Genomic DNA, 27,446 nt, shown 5'->3' with positions numbered 1-27,446 from the left:
AGAAGGTCCAGGCTGTGCTCTGTGGTACGGGTGAAGGGATCAGGCCGTAGAGCAAGGGCTATCTGCTTCAGTGGCAGATGGTTTCAAGGCGTTTGGGAGATGGTTTTTGCCTCCTGGGGCCCAGCCAAAGCTATGTGGATAATGTTCTGCAGGACCTCAAACTCTAGGCAAATCCCTGGAGCTCACCCTGGGAGAGGTGGCTTCGTCTGTGGCCACCCAAAAGTAGCTTCCTCCAATGGGCTACAAAGTCTCGGTCAAAGTCTTGGGTGTGGGTCCTCTCCCCACCTTGAGAAGTGACAGGAATCTCTCTTCTTCCCAAGGATGAATGAAGTCAGCCCATGGCCTTTCTAGGCCACTCTGGAAATGGCCCACGGTGGGGCAGTAAGAAGACTCTGGGCCCTCCTCTTTATTTCCATGAAGCATTTGGCAAGAGGGGGCAGAGGCCAGAGCCTTCTCCCAGGAACGAGTCTTGAGTGGGACACATCCATTGGGCTAAGAGGAGGAAGGAGAATGGGCAGAGGTGGGCAGGCTTCTGGAGACAGGGCTGGAGCCGCAGAAGGTGTTGAGCACTGGGCCTCCCACTTCATGACCAGGGAAATACCGAGGGGCCCAGGCTCTCCTCATGCCTCTCCTCGTCCTGCTTTCCAACTTTAAGTGGGGATGACAGTAAAGGGCAGACAAAGCTGGTGAAAGGGAAATGGATTGGGGCAGCAGAAAAGAGGGCTCTAGTCAGCTGGAAACCTCTCCCATTTACTGGCTACTCAGAGATATGGAAAAGGAAGGCAGGATGCTCCAGTGGAAGTGGGGAAGGGAGTTGAGGGAGTAGGTGAAGGGGCCCATGGGAGAGTCCGTGCCTTTGGTCAGTTCCAAGAAAGCAGGACAATGCGCCTCAGCACCTTGTCCGGGGCAGGTAGGATCCAGGAGTGCCCCGAGAATTGACAACGGAGAAGGCAATGGGGGTGAAGGGGTGAGGGGCAGGACACAAAGGGGATCACAGAAGCAGTTTGCCATTTCTGTGGATTTTCAGGATACGGCCGAGTCTCTGCTTTGCTGTAGCCAGGCCCTTTTTGGGACGCTTTCCTGTGGGGGAAGGGAGAGGTAAGCAAAGGATATGGCAAGGGTGCCAGCAGCAGCTCCACCACCAACTGTCCTTGGGCCACCCCCCTCCTCTGTTCCTCTGCCCACAGAGTCTCCCCATCCTTATGCCTGGCTCCAGGACCATCTTGGGCCAAGAGGCCCTCCTTAACTACTCCCATCCAACACCACATGCTTTGGCTCTTCCTCCTATGACCTCCTGCAGTGGTTACAGACCCCCTGGTTACTCTGTCTGGTTACTTTTCCCCACTGATTTCTTTGGTCCCAATCATTTTCCTTCCTAACTTCTGCAAGGTGATTGTGCCTCTTCATCTTCTTATCCTGCCCACCAGGATTGAACAAGTGCCTGGTTAGTGATTATAGCTCAGTGTCCCTGAAGTTGCCACTCCCAGGGCCTTGTTTCATTAGAAACCCCCATCTTCATCATCCCAATGCCGCACCAATCTCATCACCCTTGAGCTGCGTACTCTAGGGACTGGGCTTTCAGAGCCAAAGTGAGGAAAAGGAGGGCTTGAGCCCTCCCCGCTTCTTCTTTCCCCACATCAAATCACCTCCCATGTCCCAAGTGACCTTCTCCATATTTGATCAATTTATCCCCTCCTTCATTCCCTCTGCCAGAGCCCTAGCCTCTCTTCACTGCAGCCTGGACTTGTGTATGTGCCTCCTTCCTAGACTTCCCACCTTCAGCCCATCCTCCACTCTGGCCCACCGGAAGGATCTTTCCAAACCCACATCTGAGTTTGTCTCTGCTTAACACCAGTCAATGTCTCTTCATGGCCTATGAGGTCAAGTCCAAGTATCTTAGGTTGCCCATCAGTGTCCCTCCCAGGTGTTCTCATTTACCAGAATGCTTAAGGGTTTGAAGCCAGTGACCCTAAGATCCTTCTCAGTTCTACAACCATATGGCAGTCATACCTGGTCCTGCTTGATTGCTCTGGGAGCCAACTGAAGGGCGCCGCTGGGTCAAGAAGACACCAGGGGCCATGGGTGTGGTGCTGCGGTTTGCCTGGGCCATGCCAAAGGCATTGGGACGAGCAGTATACTCATGGTCAGCAAGACTTCCTGAGAGGGCCTCTTGTTTAGGCTCAGGGGGAGGCAGGGGCGAGGAGGAGGTGAGAAGTTGGGGTGTAGTGGCCAGAGTTGGGGCTGGTACTGCCACGCTGAGATTAGGCTCTTGAGGGCGAGGCTGTTCTACCTCCTTCAACAAAGGCTTCTTCTTGATATATTTCTTCTTTTGGGCCTTCTGTAGCTCCTGAAACACAAGCCAAATGGGAGGGGAGAATTTAGGAGTGAAGAAAAGAGAAGAAAATTTCCCAGAAAGGAATCTAGATGGGGGTCAGTGTGGTTCTGCAACCTGCCCCTACTCCAAGCTTAGCCTGGATATATGTACACACAACACACAGCCCTTCCAATACCTCAGGTCCTTTGGTACCATCCATTCTTTTTTTTTTTTTTTAATTTTTATTTATTTATTTATTTTTAATTTATGGCTATGTTGGGTCTTCGCTTCTGTGCGAGGGCTTTCACCAGCCGCGGCAAGTGGGGGCCACTCCCCATCGCTGTGCGCGGGCCTCTCACTATCGCGGCCTCCCTTGTTGCAGAGCACAGGCCCCAGACACGCAGGCTCAGCAATTGTGGCTTACGGGCCCAGCCGCTCTGCGGCATGTGGGATCCTCCCAGACCAGGGCTCGAACCCGTGTTCCCTGCATTAGCAGGCAGATTCTCAACCACTGCGCCACCAGGGAAGCCCCCATCCATTCTTAAGTCAACACTGCTATTAATCAGTACAATGGCAACAGAAGGGTAAATGAGTTCAGAGACTTGCGTTTTGGTCCTAGAATTACCACTTATGAGGTGAACCATGGACATGCCTAATAATAATAGCTAAATTTACACCAGCAGCTGAGGCACTTTATATGTTTGACCTCATTTACTCCTTAGAACAGCCCTGAGAAGGAAAATCCCTCAGTTTACAGATGAGAAAACTGAGGTACAGGGATATTAAGTAACTTGAGCCCAAAGCCTCACAGCTGAACAGTTGTGTTCAGGATTCAACCAGGTCTATCTGAACACCCACCATGCACAATTCTCAAAATGGGACATCTGCCAGTGAAAGAGTAGCAGCTTTGGAATGAAATAAACTTGTGATAAATTTGATAAACTTCAAATCTAGGCTTGTGCTCCCTAAGTTGGATGACCTTGGTCAAGTTACTAACCTTTCTGAAATTCAATTGCCTCATCTGTAAAATGGGCAAAACAATAGCTGGTTTTCAGGGTTGCTGGAAAGATTAAATAATGACATAAAAACACATAGCACATAGTAGGTACTCAACAAATGGGAAACTATTATTCTATCTTCATCTCTTACAATGGTTTCTCTTCTTCTTGCTGGTCTTTTGTTTAATAGAGGACAGTCTTCCAGGTCACTGGATCTTAAAATCTCAGTTTTGGATGGGAGGGATGAATAAGGAGTTGTGTCACTTCTCACAATATCTTGGATTTCATCCATCCATTGCTCTATGAATATACTATCCACTGTGTAGTGCGTACCTTTATAGTGGGCACCTGGACCCCTGAGAACCTGGAAAGGTGGTGCTGAGAGCATGTGAACGACTTCACCTTCTGAAATGCTACACAGCCACAGAGACCAACTCAGTGATGACATTTCTTTGCCTTCTCTTGGCAACACAGGCCTACTCCTGCCTTCGGAAGATCTGACAGGCTGTGGCTACCTTAGGAATTTTTGTGGGACGAGAATAATAATATTAGTAATATATGCCAGGCACTGTTCTATAATTTAACTCATTTAATACTCCTATGAAGCATGAGAAAAAAAGAATTATAATTCCCTTTTTATGAGAAGAAACTGGCAGAGAGGTTAAGTCACTTTCCTAAGGTTATAGGAACAGTAAGTGGCCAAGCTGCAATTCAGACCCAAGCCATCTGTCTTCAGAGTCTCTTTTCTCAGCCAAAATGCTTGTTACTCCATCCATACCAAGAACTGCATTTCTGCCCCCATTTCTCTCATCTGAATCCAGAAATTATCTCTTCATACCTAGATCACACAGTTTAAAATTTTCTACCTTTGTTGCCAATCTCCTTTTCATATACTTCATCCAGATCCCCTCACAGAAGACTAGACTATCTTATGACAGGGCCACTTTCACCTTATCTCAAAAGGCCATTAGCAAGTCCCCACCCAAGTTCAGACTCCCTGGCCTGACATTTATGGTCATCCATCGTCTGGCCACTTATACCTAGCCAACCTGTAGTGATAATGATGAAAAGCTAATGAGTCTATAGTACTTACCGTGTGGCAAGTGTTGTTCTCAGAGCTTTTACATATATTATCTCATCTAATCCTTAGACAGAGTCTACGAGGAAACTGAGGCACAGAGAAATTAAGTAACTTGCTCAAGTGGGAGGGAGAAGATTTGAACTCAGGCAGGCTGGCTCCAGAATTAATTTTTTAACCTCTATTTATCTTACTCCATTCCCCAACAAGAAGCCTCCCTCCAATCCAAAAAGATCTGTTCATTCTTTTCTTCATTCATTCATTCACTCAACCAACAATGACTAAACACATGCTTAGCACAGTAGGGATACCAAGTTAAATTAGATATGTCTCCACCCTTGAGGCCCTTACAGTTTAATAAGGAACACAGAAAAGTACACTTATGATTGTAAGTACCATGAGAATGCTATGGAAGCACAGAAGGCCACTGAAATAAACTGGTGGTGGATGGTGTGAAGGGGTGTTAGGTAAAGGCATCTGAGAGGGCACGATTCCCAATGGGCAGAAGGAACAGCTTGTGCAAAGGCACAGAGGCATGAGACAGTCTGATACACTGAATGAACAATGAGTACCGTAATGCAATAGTATGGCTGGTGTAAAGGGCATGCATGAAGGGTTGACACAAGGTCAGGGAGGAGAGGTAACCAGAGGGCAAATCAAGAGGGCCTTGTGTGCTTACCAAGGAATCCCCTTCTCCTGGAATGCCTCCCTTTCCCCTCCAAAAGCTTAGCCTGCAAAATCCTTCCCGATTTCAAAACCTCTTCTTTGAGGTCATCCCTGATCAACTCAACCAGAAGTGAGCTCCATAGAAGGTACTAAGAGTAGTCTTCACACCTTTAATTAATTTGTTCATTTAAAGCAGTCAAACTTCCTTTTTTTTTCAAATTACATCTTACATGGCACTAGGATATACATAATAGAGAAAAGTTCTGGACAATGAATGGCTGCCTGGCCTGGTTGGTCTCTGCTGGCTTCCATCAATAGCGTCCAAAACATTTCTAAACTCTGGAACTCCACAGAACATCATATGAAAAACATCATTCTATTAAATTTTATTTAAATAGGATGTAATTACTGAATTATATAAACATTTAACTACTTCACTTTATTTAAATAGCAAGTAACATGAAATCTTAAGTTAGAGGATATGAGTTTGAATCTTGTCTCCTCCATTTACTGGCTGTATTATCCTGGACTAGTCACTTAAAGAGAGCCTCATTTTCTTCACCTGTAAAATGATGAAAATATTACCTATTGAAAAGGGTTATTGAGCAGATTACATGAGACACTGTATATGGAAGCACCTAACATAAAGCAGATGCTCAATAAATGCTCTAAGCTATAGGATGTGGCATGAGGATCTAAGGGGATACTGATAAGGAGAGAACCATAAGATTCACTTCCAACTGCTCCCAGGGTTGCCAAGCACATTTAAGAACTTTGAAAACTATAACATGCTAGGAAGTCAACTTGATTCTAGGACAAAAATTAGTGGGTGAAGTTTTCTTGGGAAGCATGGGGTGAAGATCAGGCAAAGTATTTGGTACAGAGGACAAGAAAAGCCTCTCCCCGAAAAAACCAAATTCCAATACTGATGAGAGACTGACAAACTTGAGTGTACTCAACTGAGTCACCTCCTTGGAGCTCCATCTGAAGAAAAGAGCTCTTACCCAAGGACAGACTTGGTCCTTCCCATCTGAGAGGATTTTACACACCCAGAAAGGCAAGTGATATCTTCAAGGGCTTTTCTCTGGACCCCTATTTTCTTTCATCCTAAATCATTTCAACGGTGTGCCCTGTGGAAGTAGCTTGTCACTGAGTTGGTATATGTAGGATATAGGAGGGAGCTGGGATACTGCCATGGATAAAGATCACAAGTTACCCACTTGCCAATGAGACAACAGTGGGACCTGTCAGCCTGGAGGTCTGAGTTTTGAGGCTCCAAGTCAAACTGGGATCAGTGGCAGGGCCATTGCCTGAGTGTCAGCACTTACCTGCTGGGCCAACTTTGCAGCTGCTGCAGCCAAGCCTGTCTCAATGGAAGCTACCCGGGTCCCCTCACGCACAGGACGGTCCTGCTTCGGTAGAGTTGGGGTCACACGGGCTGCACAGGGAACAGGATGAAGACATTTATCTGAATGACAATCATATTCCCTACCTCTGAGCCCCCCAAAGGTGGTCTCATTGGTTTTCCTGCTTCTAGCTTTTTACAAAGCCAGATTTTGCTTCCCATTGGGTAAAAAGCTAATTCACAAATGCCCAAGGTACACAAAGCACACACTGATTAAAGGATAAAAGTTAATTTCCCTGAATTGGCATGTAAAGTTGTCCATGCTCTGCTCCCTACCTACCTCCCCAACCTTATTTCCACTCCCATATCCTCAGCTTCTCCAGACAGAATGGCTTCCTTATTACACCTCCAGAACACGTACAGCTCATCCTCTCCCCCTGTGCCTTCATCCTCACCATCTACACGGCCTGGAGTACCCTCTTCCCTTTTGTCCACCTCTTTAAAACCTGCCCATTATTCAAAAGTAAGCTGAAATCAATCTTCTATGCAAAACGTCCAGGACCTCTTTGGCTCACATTGACCTCTCCCCTCCCCTGAACTTATGTACAAGTCACTTAATACATAGCACATACTATCCTGTCTCATTCCCTAATGCTGATGTGTGTTATTCTATCTAATAACCAGGCTATGAGTTCCTAAAGAAGATCATCTTCTTGTATAACCTTTTTATATAATGCCTTAACAATCTTGAATCAAAAAATAGTTACTCATCCCACATTTTACATAGGAAGTGTATTTCAGGATAACCAAACAGCCCCAGATGATGAGGGAAAGCTGTTCTTTACAGAAGAATGTCAGCTAATAAATGTAAAAGGAATGACAAAATTAGAAAATCACAGGTTTGTAAGCCCTAATGAAATAACTGATTCTAGGGAATTGGATATTCACACAGTACCAAAGTATTATCTCACAGATGACTTGCTAGTCTCGAGAAAAAAAAACTAACCTTACAATGATGAAATCAGGAGATCATCCCCTTATTGTCACTAACAGAAAGATGGCCAACTTCATGCACCTCCTAATGCAATGCAATAGGAAATCTACAGCATCACCTGGGAAGTAGTTTTGCCAAGACCTAACATCAAGTAAGCAGTTCATATTACTTCCAGTTTTTAGAAAACACAGAGATTAAAAAAAAAAAAACAAGTTAAATGACACTGAGGGCAAACAGTCATCCTATAAGATAACTGGCCTGGTTTCTTTAAAAACACAATGTCACAAAGAAGCAAACAAACAAATCTAGAAGGTGGGATGTGCTAAAGGACAATTATACTAGTTTTTATAACAAATCAACAGGATCAAACAAAAAAGGAAGGGATTTCTCTAGATTAAGAGATATTCAAAAAACGTGACAGCCAAATGCCATATGGACCCTGTTCAGATCCAGATTTAAACAAATCCACTATGAAAATGCCTTTTTTTTGTTAGACAATTAAGGAAATTTGATTATGGACTTAGTATTAGATAACATCAAGGAATTATCAAATTATTATTAATTTTGTTATGTATGATGACAGGACAGTGGTTATGTGAGAAAATGTATACTTTAGAGATGCATACTGAAGTACATGGTGGGGTGGGGAGGGAATGACACTATCTGGTATTTGCTTTAGACAGTTTTTAAAAAAAGAAGAAAGTTATAGATGAATCAACTATGGCAAAATCTTTATAACTGTTGATTCTCATTGGTGAGTGTACGGGATTTCACTCTTTTTAATTAATGAAAAAAGTCAATGTCACAGGAAAAAAAGAGGTGGTGGTGGTATCTGACCTAGATTTAAAGATTCCTTGGTTGGTTAGCTATTGTTATTAATATAAAGGAGACTTTCTGTATAAGCAGTATGCAGATTCTAGAATAGGCAATTCAGGAGGTTGAAGTCCTTTCTTTAAGGTGATATTGATATTTTACTTGTTTAAAAAATGATCTGAAGCAAATCTAGCAAAAATGTTAATGCACAATTTTCAGTCATGGATTCTTGGGTGTATTTTATATCGTTCTCCATAGTTTTGTGTGTGTGGTGGCTTTAAAGCATGGCCCCAAATTCTTTGACATTTTTCCTATTAATAGGTGGGGTCTATGTTCCCTCCCGTTGAACCTGAGCAGGCTCATTTGTAGCCTATAGAATGTGACAGAAGTGACACTGCATGACTTCTGAGACTAGGTCAGAAAAGGCAACTTTAGTTTCTGCACTGCTTCCTGCAACACTCACTCACACCTAGAGCCCTGAGCAACCACATAAGAAGTCTGATTGCCTTGAGGCCATCAGGCAGTGAGGAAGCTAGTCACATGGAGAGGTCACATGTTGGCACTCTGCTTGGTACTTCCAGTCTTTGGGTCCTCCCAGCCCAGCACCAGACATGTGAGTTAATGAGACTTCAGATGATTCAAACTCTTGGCCATCCAGCCTTCAAATTTTCCCAGCTGAGGCCCCAGACATCATGGAGTAGAGACAAGTTGTCCCCATTGTGTCCTTTCTAAATTCCTGACCTGTATAATACATAAGCAAGTTGTTTTAATCTGAAAAAAAATTAATCTCCTTGATTAGATCTGGATTTAGGGGGAAAAAAACTATGTAAGACATTTTGTAGGGACAGTTGAGAAAATCTAATCATAGAATGGGTTATTGGAAGATCTTAGGGAATTATTAACTGTTAAGTATAACAAAGTTAGTGTGGTTATGTAGGAGGACATTCTTATTCTTAGGAGATACTGAAGTATTAATGTGCAGCCACCATAACATACTATAGTATGTTATGGTGGCTGCACATTACTTTAAAGTGGCTCAGCAAAAACTATGGACAGACAGATACAGATAATGAAGCAAATACAGAAAAAATATTACAACTGTAGGATCTAAATATTGAGAATATGGGTGTTTGTGTACTCTCCTACATTTATGGATGTTTGAAAATTCTCATAATAAAAAATTTTAAATAATGAATGAGATTAAGAGATTATAATAACCAAATGAAATGTGTAGTCCTTGAATAGATCCTGGTTTAAATAAGCAAATTATAAAAGCTATTTTTGGTACAATTGGGGGAAATTTGAATAAGGATTTGGTATTAAATAATATTAGGAAATAAATGTTACTTTACTTAGGTGTCAAATAATGGAACTATGGTTATGAAAGAAAAAGTCAGTTTCATAGAGATGCATACTGAATTAATATTTAGTATGTCACGATGGATGAAATCCACAAAAAAGGCAAAGTTAAGGACTTCCAAAACGTCACTTCTGAATTAAAACAATGAAAAAACTGGCAAAAATTGTCATAATAAACTTTTTCAGAACTCTGGAAATTAACCAAAGGTTTACAGCTACCTGGAGAGCATTTATTTAAGAAAAAGAGCTGAATCTCAGTAAAAGCAGTGAGCTTTGTGGCATTTTAACTTGCCCTAGACCCATCCACTTCTCCCCAGCTCAGTGGTAGCCTTGAAAAATAACAGGCCACATTGCCAGTGATGTAGGGAACAGCAAGGAGCTGGAGCTTTCTTTCAAAGCCTAGTGCTCCCTGGGGAGCATTTATCAAAAATATTTAAAGGCAAGTGCTTAATGTCACAGATGCTTAAGCTGATGGATAACAGTTGTGGCAAACAACAGACTAACCCAAAAGCTGAAAAGGAAAAGTTGAGGAATGAGATATCCACTGGGGATTAGAAAAGCTCTCACATATTTCTGGGAATCTAAAAGACCATATGCATGAATAGGGGCTGTGTGCATGATCAGGAAAGACTTGAGAAATCCCAGGCACTCACCTCTGGCTGACGTTGAGGCTCTGCAAAGCAGGAAGTGAAGGCTAAGGCACAGTTGTAAATTGCCTGCCTGAGGGCTGAAGGTATGTCCCAACATGCACATAGAGCCCCTTGTCAAGCACTGGGAGATTTACTGGTTTCAGGCATTTAAGGAAACCTCTGTCCAATCATTAGCTGACCACTAAGCTAACTGAGTAGAAACTTCTAGTTTAGTGACTTTTCTGAACAAATTCTGTAAATAAACAAATAACAACAAGCAGCAACAAAACAAACCCTGGGGAGTGAAGTAGGGGGTATCTGATTTCCAGAATTGCTACATTATTTTAAATGTTCAGTTTTCCAAAAAATTAGAAGATATGCAAAGAAACAGGAAAGGGTAGCCACACACAGGAAAAAACTAATGGATAAAAACTCTCCCTGACTACCTGAACAAAGTTGGACCTACTAGACAAGGACTTTATACCACCTATTTCAAACATGTTCAAAGAGCTAAAGGAGATCATGTCTAAAGAACTAAATGAGAGTATGAGAATGACGTGTCACCAAATAAAGAATACCAATAAACAGACAGAAACCATAAAAAGGAATCAAATAGATATTTTAGAGTTGAAAAGTAACTTCAATTTTCATTTTTGAAATGAAAATTTCACTAGAGGGTTTCAACAGCAGATTTGAGTAGGCAGAAGGAAGACTTAGTGACCTTCAAAAAAGGTCAATTGAGATTATCCAGTCTAATGAACAGAAAGAAAAAAGAATGAGGAAAATGAGCAGAGCCAAAGGGACCTGTGGGATGGATCAAATTTGCCAACATATGCATATGGGAGGCCCAAAAGGAGAGAGAAAAAGGGGTGGAAAGACTATCTGAAGAAATAATGGCTGAAACTTTTCCAAATTTGACTAAAAAAATTAATCTACATATGCAAGAAGTTCAACAAACTATATGTCAGATAAACTCAGAGACTACATATCATAACCAAAACCAAAGACAAAGAGAGGATCTTGAAGTCAGCAAAACAGAAGTGACTCATAACATAAAAGATTGAGTTTACTGATCATCAGAAACCATGGAGGATAAAAAGCAGTAGGATGACATATTCAAAGTGCTGAAAGAAAATCACTGTCAACCAAGAATTCTACATCCAGCAGAACTATCATTCAAAAAAGGAGAAATCAGGATATTCCTAAATAAACAAAAACAGGACTTCCCTGGTGGTCCACTGGTTAAGACTCCACGCTTCCATGGCAGGGGGGGCGGGTTCGATCCCTGGTCGGGGAAGCTCTGCATGCTGCTCAGTGTGGACAAAAATTTGTTTAAAAAAATAATAAATGATCATTCTTAAAAAAAAAAAAGTATAAAAAAACCCAGAGAAGGGCAGACAGTAGAAGCAAGAAGAACTACAATCCTGCAGCCTGTGGAACAAAAACCACATTCACAGAAAGATAGACAAGATGAAAAGGCAGAGGGCTATATACCAGATGAAGGAACAAGATAAAACCCCAGAAAAACAACCAAACGAAGTAGAGATAGGCAACCTTCCAGAAAAAGAATTCAGAATAATGATAGTGAAGATGATCCAGGACCTCGGAAAAAGAATGGAGGCAAAGATCGAGAAGATGCAAGAAATGTTTAACAAAGACCTAGAAGAATTAAAGAAAAAACAGAGATGAACAATACAATAACTGAAATGAAAACTACACTAGAAGGAATCAATAGCAGAATAACTGAGGCAGAAGAATGGATAAATGACCTGGAACACAGAATGGTGGAATTCACTGCTGTGGAACAGAATAAAGAAAAAAGAATGAAAAGAAATGAAGACAGCCTAAGAGACCTCTGGGACAACATTAAACGCAATAATATGTGCATTATAGGGGTCCCAGAAGGAGAAGAGAGAGAGAAAGGACCAGAGAAAATATTTGAAGAGATTATAGTCGAAAACTTCCCTAACATGGGAAAGGAAATAGCCACCCAAGTCCAAGCGGTGCAGCGAGTCCCATACAGGATAAACCCAAGGAGAAACACACCAAGACACATAGTAATCAAATTGGCAAAAATCAAAGACAAAGAAAAATTATTAAGAGCAGCAAGGGAAAAATGACAAATAACATACAAGGGGACTCCCATAAGGTTAACAGCTGATTTCTCAGCAGAAACTCTACAAGCCAGAAGGAAGTGGCATGATATACTCAAAGTGATGAAAGGGAAGAACCTACAACCAAGATTACCCTACCTGGCAAGGATCTAATTCAGATTGGATGGAGAAATCAAAAGCTTTACAGACAAGAAAAAGCTAAGAGAATTCAGCACCACCAAACCAGCTCTACAACAAATGCTAAAGGAACTTCTCTAAGTGGGAAACACAAGAGAAGAAAAGGACCTACAAAAATAAACCCAAAACAATTAAGAAAATGGTCATAGGAACATACATATCGATAATTACCTTAAACATGAATGGATTAAATGCGCCAACCAAAAGACACAGGCTTGCTGAATGGATACAAAAACAAGACCCATATATATGCTGTCTACAAGAGACCCACTTCAGACCTAGGGACACATTCAGACTGAAAGTGGGGGGATGGAAAAAGATATTCCATGCAAATGGAAATCAAAACAAAGCTGGAGTAGCAATACTCTTATCAGATAAAACAGACTTTAAAATAAAGAATGTTAGAAGAGACAAGGAAGGACACTACATAATGATCAGGGGATCAATCCAAGAAGAAGATATAACAATTATAAATATATATGCACCCAACATAGGAGCACCTAAGTATATAACGCAACTGCTAACAGCTCTAAAAGAGGAAATCGACAGTAACACAATAATAGTGGGAGAGTTTAACACCTCACTTACGCCAATGGACAGATCATCCAAAATGAAAATAAATAAGGAAACAGAAGCTTTAAATGACACAATAGACCAGATAGATTTAATTGATATTTATAGGACATTCCATCCAAAAACAGCAGATTACACTTTCTTCCCAAATCAAGCATCAGTAAATTTAAGAAAACTGAAATCATATCAAGCATCTTTTCTGACCACAACGCTATGAGATTAGAAATCAATTACAGGAAAAAAAAACGTAAAAAACACAAACACATGGCGGCTAAACAATACGTTACTAAATAACCAAGAGATCACTGGAGAAATCAAAGAGGAAATCAAAAAATACCTAGAGACAAATGACAATGAAAACACGACGATCCAAATCCTATGGGATGCAGCAAAAGCAGTTCTAAGAGGGAAGTTTATAGCTATACAAGCCTACCTCAAAAAACAAGAAAAATCTCAAATAAACAATCTACCCTTACACCTGAAGGAACCAGAGAAAGAACAAACAAAACCCAAAGTTAGCAGAAGGAAAGAAATCAAAAAGATCAGAGCAGAAAAAAATGAAATAGAAACAAAGAAAACAACAGCAAAGATCAATAAAAGTAAAAGCTGGTTCTTTGAGAAGATAAACAAAATTGATAAACCATTAGCCAGACTCATCAAGAAAAAGAGGGAGAGGACTCAAATCAATAAAATTAGAAATGAAAAAGGAGAAGTTACAACAAACACCGGAGAAATACAAAGCATCCTAAGAGGCTACTACAAGCAACTCTATGCCGATAAAATGGACAACCTGGAAGAAATGGACAAATTCTTAGAAAGGTATAACCTTCCAAGACTGAACCAGGAAGAAATAGAAAATATGAACAGACCAATCACAAGTAATGAAATTGAAACGGTGATTAAAAATCTTCCAACAAAGAATAGTCCAAAACCAGATGGCTTCACAGGTGAATTGTATCAAACACTTAGAAAAGAGCTAAAACCTATCCTTCTCAAACTCTTACACAAAATTGCGGAGGAAGGAACACTCCCAAACTCATTCTATGAGGCCACCATCACCCTGATACCAAAAACAGACAAAGATGTCACAAAGAAAGAAAACTACAGGCCAATATCACTGATGAACATAGATGCAAAAATCCTCAACAAAATACTAGCAAGCAGAATCCAACAGCACATTAAAAGGATCATACACCATGATCAAGTGGGGTTTATCCCAGGAATGCAAGGATTCTTCAATATACGCAAATCAATCAATGTGATACACCATATTAACAAATTGAAGGAGAAAAACCATATGATCATCTCAATAGATGCAGAGAAAGCTTTCGACAAAATTCAACACCCATTTATGATAAAAGCCCTGCAGAAAGTAGGCATAGAGGGAACTTTCCTCAACATAATAAAGGCCATATATGACAAACCCACGGCCAACATTATCCTCAATGGTGAAACACTGAAACCATTTCCACTAAGATCAGGAACAAGATAAGGTTGCCCACTCTCACCACTATTATTCAACATAGTTTTGGAAGTGTTAGCCACAGCAATCAGAGAAGACAAAGAAATAAAAGGAATCCAAATCGGAAAAGAAGAAGTAAAGCTGTCACTATTTGCAGATGACATGATACTATACATAGAGAATCCTAAAGATGCTACCAGAAAACTACTAGAGCTAATCAATGAATTTGGTAAAGTAGCAGGATACAAAATTAATGCACAGAAATCTCTTGCATTTCTATACACTAATGACGAAAAATCTGAAAGTGAAATTAAGAAAACACTCCCGTTTACCATTGCAACAAAAAGAATAAAATATCTAGGAATAAACCTACCTAAGGAGACAAAAGACCTGTATGCAGAAAATTATAAGACACTGATGAAAGAAATTAAAGATGATACAAATAGATGGAGAGATATACCATGTTCCTGGATTGGAAGAATCAACATTGTGAAAATGACTCTACTACCCAAAGCAATCTACAGATTCAATGCAATCCCTATTAAACTACCACTGGCATTTTTCACAGAACTAGAACAAAAAATTTCACAATTTGTATGGAAACACAAAAGACCCCGAATAGCCAAAGCAATCTTGAGAACGAAAAATGGAGCTGGGGGAATCAGGCTCCCTGACTTCAGACTATATTACAAAGCTTCAGTAATCAAGACAGTTTGGTACTGGCACAAAAACAGAAACATAGATCAATGGAACAGGATAGAAAGCCCAGAGATAAACCCACACACATATGGTCACCTTATCTTTGATAAACGAGGCAAGCATATACAGTGGAGAAAAGACAGCCTCTTCAATAAGTGCTGCTGGGAAAATTGGACAGGAACATGTAAAAGTATGAAATTAGAACACTCCCTGACACCATGCACAAAAATAAACTCAAAATGGATTAAAGACCTAAGTGTAAGGGCAGACACTATCAAACTCTTAGAGGAAAACATAGGCAGAACACTCTATGACATACATCACAGCAAGATTCTTTTTGACCCAGCTCCCAGAGAAATGGAAATAAGAACACAAATAAACAAATGGGACCTAATGAAACTTAAAAGCTTTTGCACACCAAAGGAAACCATAAACAAGACCAAAAGACAACCACCAGAATGGGAGAAAATATTTGCAAATGAAGCAACTGACAAAGGATTAATCTCCAAGGTTTACAAGCAGCTCATGCAGCTCAATAACAAAAAAACGAACAACCGAATCCAAAAATGGGCAGAAGACCTAAATAGACATTTCTCCAAAGAAGATATACAGATGGCCTACAGACACATGAAAGAATGCTGAACATCATTAATCATTAGAGAAATGAAAATCAAAACTACAATGAGATATCATCTCACACAGGTCAGAATGGCCATCATCAAAAAATCTAGAAACAATAAATGCTGGAGAGGGTGTGGAGGAAAGGGAACACTCTTGCACTGTTGGTGGGAATGTAAATTGATACAGCCACTATGGAGAACAGTATGGAGGTTCCTTTAAAAACTACAAATAGAACTACCATACGACCCAGCAATCCCACTACTGGGCATATACCCTGAGAAAACCATAGGTCAAAAAGAGTCATGTACCAAAATGTTCATTGCAGCTCTATTTACAATAGCCAGGACATGGAAGCAACCTAAATGTCCATCAACAGATGAATGGATAAAGAAGATGTGGCACATATATACAATGGAATATTACTCAGCCATAAAAAGAAATGAAATGGAGGTATTTGTAATGAGGTGCATGGAGTTAGAGTCTGTCATACAGAGTGAAGTAAGTCAGAAAGAGAAAAACAAATACAGTATGCTAACACATATATACGGAATCTAAGGGGAAAAAAAAAAGGCCATGAAGAACCTAATGGCAAGACGGGAATAAAGACACAGACCTACTAGAGAATGACTTGAGGATATGGGGCGTGGGTGGGGTGAGATGTGACAGGGTAAGAGAGTGTCATGGACATATACACACTACCAAATGTAAAATAGATAGCTAGTGGGAAGCAGCCGCATAGCACAGGGAGATCAGCTCGGTGCTTTGTGACCACCTAGAGGGGTGGGATGGGGAGGGTGGGAGGGAGGGAGATGCAAGAGGGAAGAGATATGGGAACATATTGTATATGTATAACTGATTCACTTTGGTATAAAGCAGAAGCTAACACACCATTGTAAGGCAATTATACTTCAATAAAGATGTATAAAAAAAAAAGGATCATATACCATGATCAAGTGGGATTTATCCCAGGGATGCAAGGATTCTTCAATATAGGCAAATCAATCAATGTGATACACCATATTAACAAACTGAAGAATAAAATCCATATGAACATCTCAATAGATACACAAAAAGCTTTTGACAAAATTCAACACCCATATATGATAAAAACTCTCCAGAAAATGGGCATAGAGGGAACCTACCTCAACGTAATAAAGGCCATATACGACAAACCCACAGCAAAATCATTCTCAATGGTGAAAAACTGAAAGCATTTCCTCTAAGATCAGGAACAAGACACGGATGTCCACTCTCACCACTATTATTCAACATAGTTTTGGAAGTCCTAGCCACGGCAATCAGAGAAGAAAAAGAAATAAAAGGAATACAAATTGGAAAAGAAGAAGTAGAAGTGTCACTGTTTGAAGATGATACGATACGATACATAGAGAATCCTAAAGATGCCACCAGAACACTATTAGAGCTAATCAATGAATTTGGTAAAGTTGCAGGATACAAAATTAAAGCACAGAAATCTCTTGCATTCCTATACACTAATGATGAAAAATCTGAAAGAGAAATTATGGAAACACTCCCATTTACCACTGCAACAAAACGAATAAAATACCTAGGAATAAACCTACCTAGGGAGACAAAAGACCTGTATGCAGAAAACTATAAGCCACTGAGGAAAGAAATTAAAGATGATACTAACAGATGGAGAGATATAATACCATGTTCTTGGATTGGAAGAATCAATATTGTGAAAATGACTATACTACCGAAAGCAATCTACAGATTCAGTGCAATCCCTATCAAATCAGTGAGGTATCACCTCACACCAGTTAGAATGGGCATCATCAGGAAATCTACAAACAATAAATGCTGGAGAGGGTGTGGAGAAAAGGGAACCCTCTTGCACTGTTGGTGGGAATGTAAAGTGATACAGCCACTATGGAGAACAGTATGGAGGTTCCTTAAAATACTAAAAATAGAATTACCATATGATCCAGCAATCCCACTACTGGGCATATACCCAGAGAAATCCATAATTCAAAAAGACACATGCACCCCAATGTTCATTGCAGCACTACTTACAATAGCCAGGTCATGGAAGCAACCTAAATGCCCATCGACAGACGAATGGGTAAAGAAGATGTGGTACATATATACAATGGAATATTACTCAGCCATAAAAAGGAACGAAATTGGGTCATTTGTTGAGACGTGGATGGATCTAGAGACTGTCATACAGAGTGAAGTAAGTCAGAAAGAGAAAAACAAATATTGTATATTAACGCATATATGTGGAACCTAGAAAAATGGCACAGATGAACCAGTTTGCAGGGCCGAAATTGAGACACAGATGTAGAGAACAAACATATGGACACCAAGTCGGGAAAGCGGCGGCGGGGGGTGGGGGTAGTGGTGTGATGAATTGGGCAATTGGGATTGTCATGTATACAGTGATGTGTATAAAATTGATGACTAATAAGAACCTGCTGTATAAAAAAAATACAATTCAAAAATAAAAAAAATTATGACAGAGACACTAAGTAAGCAAATGCTGTTGGCAAAATGGCGCCAATAGATTAGCTCCTTGCAGGGTTGCCACGAAAAACAAACAAACAAACAAACAAAGAACCCAGAGAGTTCATTGCTAGTAGGCCTGCCCTATAAGAAATACTAAAGGCAGCTCTTCAGGTTAAAATGAAAGGACACTGTACAATAAAGTCAAATCCACATGAATAAAAAGCACTAGTAAAGGTAACTATATAGGTAAATATAAAAGGAAGTATAAACATATTTTTGTTGTACGTCATTTTTTTCTCCTAATTAAAAAGACAGCTGCATAAAGCAATAATTATAACTCTATGCTTGTGGGCACACAATTTATAAAGATGTAATTTGTGACAGTAATAACATAAAGGTTAAAAGGAATGGAGGGCTTCCCTGGTGGCGCAGTGGTTGAGGGTCTGCCTGCCAGTGCAGGGGACCCGGGTTCGAGCCCTGGTCTGGGGGGGTCCCGCATGCCGTGGAGCGGCTGGGCCCGTGAGCCACAATTGCTGGGCCTGCGCGTCTGGAGCCTGTGCTCCGCAGCGGGAGGGGCTGCGATGGTGAGGGGCCCGTGCACCGCGATGAGGGGTGGCCCCCGCTTGCCACGGCTGGAGGGAGCCCTCGCACAGAAACGAAGTCCCAACTCAGCCATAAATAAATAAATAAACAAATACTTTAAAAAAAAAAGGAATGGAAATATATAGGAACAAAGACTTTATGTACTATTGACGTTAAGTTGATATTAATCTGAATTCAAATGGTATAAATTAAGATATTAATGTTAACCCCTAGAACAATCACTAAGAAAGTAGCTCAAATACATATGGAAAAGAAGAAAATTAAAATGGGACACTAGAAAATAGCTTTTAAACACAAAAGAAGGCAGTAATGGAAGAACTGAGAAACAAAAAAGAAATGAGACATAGAGAAAACAGAAAAACGGACAATATAAACCCTACTTTGTCAGTTATTACACTGAGTACAAATGAATTAAATTCTCCAATTAAAAGGCAGAGATTGGCGGAATGGATAAAAAATCATAATCTTACTACATGCTGTCTCTAAGACACTTCAGATTCAAGACTATACCAATATCAGATAAAACAGACTTAATTGTCTAAGACAAAAATTGTTATTAGAAACAAAGGACAATTTATAATGATAAAAGGGTCAGTCTATCAAGAAGATATGAGAACTATAAACATATAGTCACCTAACAACAGAGGCCCAAAATACATGAAGCAAAAACTGACTGAATTGGGGCTTCCCTGGTGGCGCAGTGGTTGAGAATCTGCCTGCTAATGCAGGGGACACGGATTCGAGCCCTGGTCTGGGAAGATCCCACATGCCACGGAGCAGCTGGGCCCGTGAGCCACAATTGCTGAGCCTGCGCGTCTGGAGCCTGTGCCCCGCGACGGGAGGGGCCGCGATAGAGAAAGGCCCGCGCACCGCGATGAAGAGCGGTCCCCGCACCGCGATGAAGAGTGGCCCCCACTTGCCGCAACTGGAGAAAGCCCTCGCACGAACCGAAGACCCAACACAGCCAAAAATAAATAAATAAATAAATAAATAAATAAGAAAATCCTTTAAAAAAAAAACAAAAAAAAAACTGACTGAATTGAAGGGAGAAACAGATAATTCAACAACTAGTTGGAGATTTCTATACCCTACTTTCTCTAATGGATAGGACAATTAGATAGAAGATCAGCAAGGAAACAGAAATGTCATGATGTCTGAAATTTCCCTTAAGATGCCTTGAAAAAAAAAAAAGGATGAAGCAAATATAGTAAAAATGTTAGTTATTAAATCTGGGTGATAAGTATATGGGTGTTCATGATACCAACCTCTCTAATTTTGCATATATTTGAAATTTTTCATAACAAGGATTTTTTTAAACATAAAGGAAAATATTTGACTATTCTTGTACTTGTAACCATGTTAATTTGATTATTATTATAGCAATATAGTATATTTAAATCTTACAAGGCTAATTTGTTTTCAGCATACTTGCTTACTCTTTTAAATTAATTTTAGAATGAGTTCCCCACAAAATTCCATTAGGATTCTGATTTAGGATAGTGTTAAGCATATACATTAATTAAATGACCCTTTACGAAAATCAGTCTTCGTAGTCAGGCACATGCTATACCTCTATTTATTCAGGCCTTCTTTTATGTTCCTCAGTAATGTTTTGAAGTTTTCTTCACGTAGGTTTCACACATATCTTCTTAAGATTATTCTTGGGTATTTTATATAATTGTTGTTATTGTCAATAAGATCTTTTTTCCCCCTCAGTGTATTATGGTTATTACTGATATATGGCAATTCTTGATTCTTAGACATGTGGCTTGTATCCAGTGATTATCCAATTTATTGAATTCTCATATTAGTTTTAACAGTTTTTCAGTTGATTCCCTTACATTTTCTAATTAAACGATCATATCATTTCTTTCACTTGTCAAATACTTATTAAACATCTCCCATGTTTCAGGCACTCTGCAAGTTGCTACAGATACAATGATGGACAAAAATAATCAGAATTCCCACCCTTAGGGCGCCTCATATCATGATAATTTGGTCTCTTAATTTCTATTACAGTTCTTATTTCTGCTTCAATCCTAACTATGCTATCTAGAACTTCTAGAGCAATGCTAAATAACAGCAGTGATGATGGGTATATTTATTTGTCTTATTCCTGATTTTAATGGGAAAATCTTTAGTAAATGCCTCAATCTTTTTTGGGTTAAGAATCTACTTTGAAAATGTGATAAAAGTTATTAGCTTTCTTTTTAGAGAAATATACATGCATATATGCATACATTTATGTTAAAAAAACAGCAGTGTTTTAATTATCTGCTCTCTGAATAGGGAAACAATGGATAAGATCACCTTTTGATATAGAAATATCCATATTTTTTATGTAGAATGAGGAAAAAATATCATAAATAAATTATATATATATTTGACTATTTCTTACTATATATAAAAAGGGCATATGAAAATCTTGAAGACCTACATGAATAAATGGGCAAAAATCAGACATAAAATTTACAAAAGAAGAAATTCTAATGCTAATACAAACATATAGGAAATGTCTAATCAAAGAAATGCAAATTAAATCAGCGAGATGCTGTTGTTTGCTTGTGAATTACCAAAGATCAAAAAATACCATGATACAGACTGCTTGTTTTCAACCCAGTATCATTCTCCCTTTCTTGCTTACTAATAAAAACATAATTTTGTGGAACAACAATGTACCTAACTAAAAACTACACTTCCTGGCCTTTCTAGCAGATAATCTTAGCCATGTGACACAATTTCAGCCAAAGAGATATTTTTTTAAAAGTAGAACTTGAAGCAGCCATCTTGCGACCCTGAGGGGATAAGCACTCACTAAGGATGCCTGAGAGGTCCCTATTACTCATAGGCAAAGACTATTCTTAACTATATGCTCAATGCCTGTGAGGATTCATAAACAAGTACTCTCGCACATGGCTGGTGGTAGCGTAAACTAGTAAAACCTTTCTGGAAAACAATTTGGCAATACATATCAAGAGCTTTTAAAACATTCACACTAACAAATTGTAGTGGCAAGAGTGTAGGGAAATAAGCACTCTCATACATTGTTTGTGGGAGTGTAAACAATCTCCAACATGTAATTGTTAAGTGAGAAAAGTAAAGCACATAACATATATAATGTATGTCTCCAATTGAGTTAAGAGGGGAAAGAAAATATATACATGCATTTACTTGTATATGAATAAACTACGTCTAAAAGGATACACATAAAACTGGTAATAGTGGTTGACTCCAGGTGGGGAATTGGAAGGCTGTGGAACAGGGGTGGGAGGGAGACTTTTCACTGGATATCCTTATATACCTTGGCCCTTCGAGAGTTTCATGGGAATCTATCCTAAGCATATAAATAGATATACAAACACTTACATACAAAAATGTTCACTCCAAATGTTATCACTAATTGTAAACACTTGGCAATCGGCTAAATGCCCTACATTAAAGAGGTTAGGTAAATTAGGTATATCCATGGGATAGAATATTTTGTGGCCATTAAAATATTATTTATAAATAACAGCACAGGGACATGCTTATGATATAATATTAATTTAAAAGGCCAGATATATTTACTGGTTTTCAACTTTTACAGTCAACCTCTAGTCAACATAGAGTATTAATTACAAGTCAATGGTAACAACCTTGACAATATAAACAAAAAAGTACAGCTTACAGAAGGTTGGAGGAAGAAAGAAAGAACAGCAGCACTAATGTCCATATCTTAGAAAGTGGGTAATCAAGAGAGACTGACAAAAGCCGATGGGAGGAGAAACAGAGGTTAAGTTAATAAATCAAGGGGGGAAAGGGCGGGGGGGTGGGATGAATTGGGAGACTGGGATTGATATATATACACTATTGATTCTATGTATAAAATAGATAAATAATGAAAACCTACTGTATAGCACAGGGAACTCTACTCAATGCTCTGTGGTGACCTAAATGGGAAGGAAATCCAAAAAAGAGGGGATATATGTATATATGTATAGCTGATTCACTTTGCTGTACAGTATAAACACAATATTGTAAAGCAACTATACTCCAATTAAAAAAATTTAAAAAAAGTTAATAAATCAAGAAATGGTGGTATCAACCCTATTACCTTGAGTTTTGGAGGCAACTACCAGAAAAATGAAAATGACAAGGTTGCCTCTCAGGCAAGGGACTGGAAGTAGAGAAAGCAGAGGCAGAAGACCATTGCATTTCATCCTAAACCTCTCTGTACTATTTGGTTTGCTACCAGATATACACATTATTTTGATTAAAAGGCAAAAAAATTTTTTAAGTAGGATATATGACTGTGATATCAACCATAAAAAGAAAAATGCATAGGAAAAAAGACTAGAAGGAAATATATCAAAATGTTAACAGTGGTTGCTTCTGGGTGGCAGAATCATGGGCGATTTCTTCTTTATACTTTCCTCTATTTTCTCTATTTTCCAAATTTCCTATTATGCTAAAAAGCCAGAAAGTATAGGAGAAAATAAAATCAGAAAATAGGCCTGAAGAAAGAAAAAAGAAACATTTGCTGATTGACTCACTAAGAGAACACTTCCCAGGACTGCCCTGCCACCCCATTCCTCCAACCCCAAGCAAATACCAGAAAGGTCAAATAAGGCTGGGTGGGGATAGCACGCCCTTTATTTCCTGGGGAACCACAGGGGTACTGCGATGCCAGCACCCTCTGTGGCAGACTCTTCAGTAATGGTTCTCAATTTGCTCACATGTCCTTGTGTGCATAGGAAAACTTTGCAGTTCCCACTCCCAAGAGATAGAATCTATTTCTCTACTTTTGGAATCAAGGCTTGGCCATGTAACTTGCTTTGGCAATGGGACAATAGAAAACATGACACAGCAGAGGCTTGAAAAGTGCTTGCATATTGGGCTTGTCCTCTCTTGCTGCTGGACACCCTTCTGCTACCTTGTGAAAAAGCTTAGGCTGGCCTTCAGGTGGGTGAAAGACCACATGGAGAGAGGCCCCAGACACCCCAAATTAGGTCCTGGACACCTGAAGGAGATCTTTTTAGACCAACCAGCCCCAGGCAATCTGGTCCAGACCAGAACAATAGTTCAGTCAACCTACAGAATCATGAGAAATGATCAACTGTTGTTCTAAGACACTAAGTTTTGGATAGTTTGATAAGCAGCAAAAGCTAACTGACATACCCTCCAATGAAAAAACCACCCAGCCAGGGAGACGAATAAAATTCTTTTATTACCCTCTAAATTCCATATTCAACTCAAAACTCATTCTTTCTTCCTTCCTCAGAGATGGCCTCTCAGCCAGCACAGGTAACAATCTAAGGAGTCTTGGGCCTTGTAGAGCTCAAAAGTTAGCAGAATTTCCCTCCTTTGACAACAATATTATTACCAAAGGGCTGGGATGATGGTAGCAGAATATTCTCTCAGGAGCCTTAGACTGCTTGCTGAAATCTGCTCAAGGTCTTCCTCTTTTCATCTCAAGCCATGTAATATTAAAAGCAACATGCTCCATTACCTCTGATTTTGCTGACCTGAGTGCACGAACTCTGTGTCTTATTGATCATTTTTGCTCCAGCACCTAACGTGGTACCTGGCATACAGCAGGCACTCATCAAATGTTTGCTGAATAAACAAATGAGTGTCTTCCTATATTAAATGTCCCACCTAGCCAGTCTATTTTTCCCCCCAACCACCCCCACAGAGTTTAAGGACAGAATATTGGATCACCTTTAGGACTCCATGGAGCATCATCTGAATTCTTCTTTTTCTTGGGTCGAGATTTCAAAGCAGGGTCATCATCGTCAGACTCCAGGGAAGGGTAAACTGCAGTGAGAGGGAAAAGCAGGGTAAAATGAGATCTCATCCAGAAGGGTGATGACAGAATGATACCTACCTGAGCTCCTCCCACCCCCCTACAAGTGGACCCTTTATTTAATCCATACTCAACTGTAGGAATTCTTGAATATGCCACATACTTTTCATGTCTTTCTACTTTTGTACCCTTGCTGCAAATGTCCTTCTCCCAGCATCACCTAACTCTGATTTCACTCACCCAACATCCATTTAGTGAGTAACTTCATGAGTTAATGACCGTACAAAATTCAGCTTTAGATTCACATCCTAAAGAAGCCTTCCCTCTTCTCTTAATCTCGTTCAGATGCGTCCTCAACTCTCCACAGTATTCTGTGCATACCTCTATTGGAGTTGTTATATAGTATTTAAGAGATGATTAGTAAATGTCACCCCCAATTTACTGTGAGGGCAAGGATATGTATTATTTGATTTTAAACTAAGGGAGCTGAACATAATGCAGAGTGGGTGCTCAGTAAGTGTTTGCTGAATTAATGGAAAAAAAAATTGTTCACACATTCACACAAAGGGAACAAAAAGACCACTTAGGCTGAACTGGGAACAAGATTATTAAAATTGAATGATGCGAATGACAAAACACACATATATAAGTATCTCAACCTATATAAATACGTAGAAACATCCAGTTTTATCATACACATGCAACACCTATACAGTTTAATAGGAAAATGGTCTAGAAAGGTCCTACTGATGAGGTCAAACACTGCTGCTGCTAAACCTAAAAGAGAAGCAAAGTGAGAGTGAAAATTTCCTCCTAATTTCCTCCCATTCCTCCTACTGATCAGCTTCAAACTTCTCTAGAATTCTACTTCATCAGAGGAATCCAGTCTCCCACTTCCTTCCAGAAGGGTCTCTCTGTGGGAAAATGAGCCCATTTTTCAGGCCTTCCTCCTTGAGCAAAGAAGTAAAACCTCTTTGACTCATTAAAAAGTTTTTTTTGAATTTATTAATTGTCCCTAGAAAGAAATGACTACTGGTAACAGAGTTGTTTGAGAAAGGTTCCATCCCTACTAGACTAATGGCTGTCAATGTTATTTTGTTGGGTTTGAAAGGTTTTTCCACCTAAAGGAAAGAAGTGTAGTATGGTAGAAAGACCTTGAGCCTCAGGATTAGACAATTACTTTGAAATCCTGGACTGACCCACTAGCTTAGTAGCCTAGGAGAACTCCTGTAAGTCTCACTACCTTCACCCATAAAATTGAAATAATAGATGAACCTGTCTTGCAAAGTTCTGAGGATTGAGAGAGAACAGGTATAAAGTAACATACAAAAGGAATTCCATTCTAAGGTTCATGTCTTATTCAAGATGGAATAAGATGTAGATAATAATTAATTTTAGACATTTAAAGAAAATACAAGTTAAAATACGCATATTAAAAATATAAGGGTAGGAGGAGTGATGCCTCCTCCAAAAATGATGGAGTTGGGAGCTCCAAGGATCTGTCCCTCCACTGAAGCAACCATTAAGCTGTCAAAAACTACAATAATCAACTTTTTGGGGACTCTGGAATCCAATCAAAAACTTATAACAACAAAGGGGATGCTTAACAAAGAAAAAGCCTGCTTATTTAAGGCATTTAAGGAAAATTCTGTCAGGAAATCTCAGCTGACTGCTGAGGCAATGGAACGGATGCTTCAGTGACCACACACAACAAGGAACACAGTATTTGCAAAAAATCATTTGGAAAGTCATTAAATAAATAGATAACTGTAGCTCACAATAAGCAACAACAGCAATCTCTAGGGAAGAAGGAAGATATGACTTCCAGAGTTATCACATTATAATATTCAAAAGGTCTAGGTTTCAACAAAAAAATTATAAGGCATGCAAAGAAACAGGAAATTATGTCCCATTTACAGGAAAAATATTGATAAAAATTGTCCATGAGGAAGCTCAGATATTGGGCTTACTATACAAAGACTCTAAATCAACTGTCTTAAATATGATCAAAAATAACCATGTCTCTGGAAGCAACCTAAATGTCCATCAACAGAGGAACAGATGAAGAAGATGTGGTACATATATACAATGGAATATTACTCAGCCATAAAAAGGAACGAAATTGGGTAATTTGTATAGACATGGATAGACCTAGAGAGTGTCATACAGAGTGAAGTAAGTCAGAAAGAGAAAAACAAATACGGTATATTAACACATATATGTGGAATCTAGAAAAATGGTATCGATGATCCTATTTGCAAAGCAGAAATAAAGACACAGACGTAGAGAACAAATGTATGGATACCAATGGGGAAAGAGGGGGTGTGGGAGGAATTGGGAGATCGGGATTGACACATATACACTATTGATACTATGTATAAAATAGATAACTAATGAAAACATACTGTATAGCACAGGGAACTCTACTTAATGCACTGTGGTGACCTGAATGGGAAGGAAGTCCAAAAGGGAGGGGATATATGTATATATGTATGGCTGATTCATTTTGCTGTACAGTAGAAACTAACACAACATTGTAAAGCAACTATATTCCAATAAAAATTAATTAAAAAAAAAACTGTCCTGGGGGCTTCCCTGGTGGTGCAGTGGTTGGGAATCGGCCTGCCAATGCAGGGGACACGGGTTCGAGTCCTGGTCTGGGAGGATCCCACATGCCGCGGAGTGACTAGGCCCGTGAGCCACAACTACTGAGCCTGCGCGTCTGGAGCTTGTGCTCCGCAACA

The 27,446-nt window shown here is 39.7% G+C and overlaps 1 protein-coding gene across 5 annotated transcripts in view; it reads right to left on the bottom strand.

The window, feature by feature from the left end:
* Positions 1-729: 729 nt before the first annotated feature.
* PHF8 (PHD finger protein 8) overlaps positions 730-27,446 on the bottom strand; it is an 86,092-nt gene continuing 59,375 nt past the window's right edge. For 4 of the 5 annotated variants that reach the window (XM_057538535.1, XM_007187543.2, XM_007187544.2 and 1 more), the window contains 4 exons: positions 24,618-24,713; positions 6,385-6,494; positions 2,011-2,347; positions 730-1,080 (listed from right to left, as the gene is read on the bottom strand). In XM_057538535.1, the coding sequence (XP_057394518.1) occupies positions 992-1,080; positions 2,011-2,347; positions 6,385-6,494; positions 24,618-24,713 (632 nt within the window). In that variant the 3' untranslated portion in view covers positions 730-991. Of the gene's footprint in view, positions 1,081-2,010; positions 2,348-5,238; positions 5,619-6,384; positions 6,495-24,617; positions 24,714-27,446 lie in introns of those variants that run through there. The other variant, XM_007187546.2, reaches the window with a different exon arrangement.

The sequence above is a fragment of the Balaenoptera acutorostrata genome, chromosome X (assembly GCF_949987535.1).
Source record: "Balaenoptera acutorostrata chromosome X, mBalAcu1.1, whole genome shotgun sequence".
NCBI classification, from domain to species: domain Eukaryota; kingdom Metazoa; phylum Chordata; class Mammalia; order Artiodactyla; family Balaenopteridae; genus Balaenoptera; species Balaenoptera acutorostrata.
Note: the sequence above shows the minus strand (reverse complement) of the source record. Positions and strands in the feature narration are given on the sequence as shown.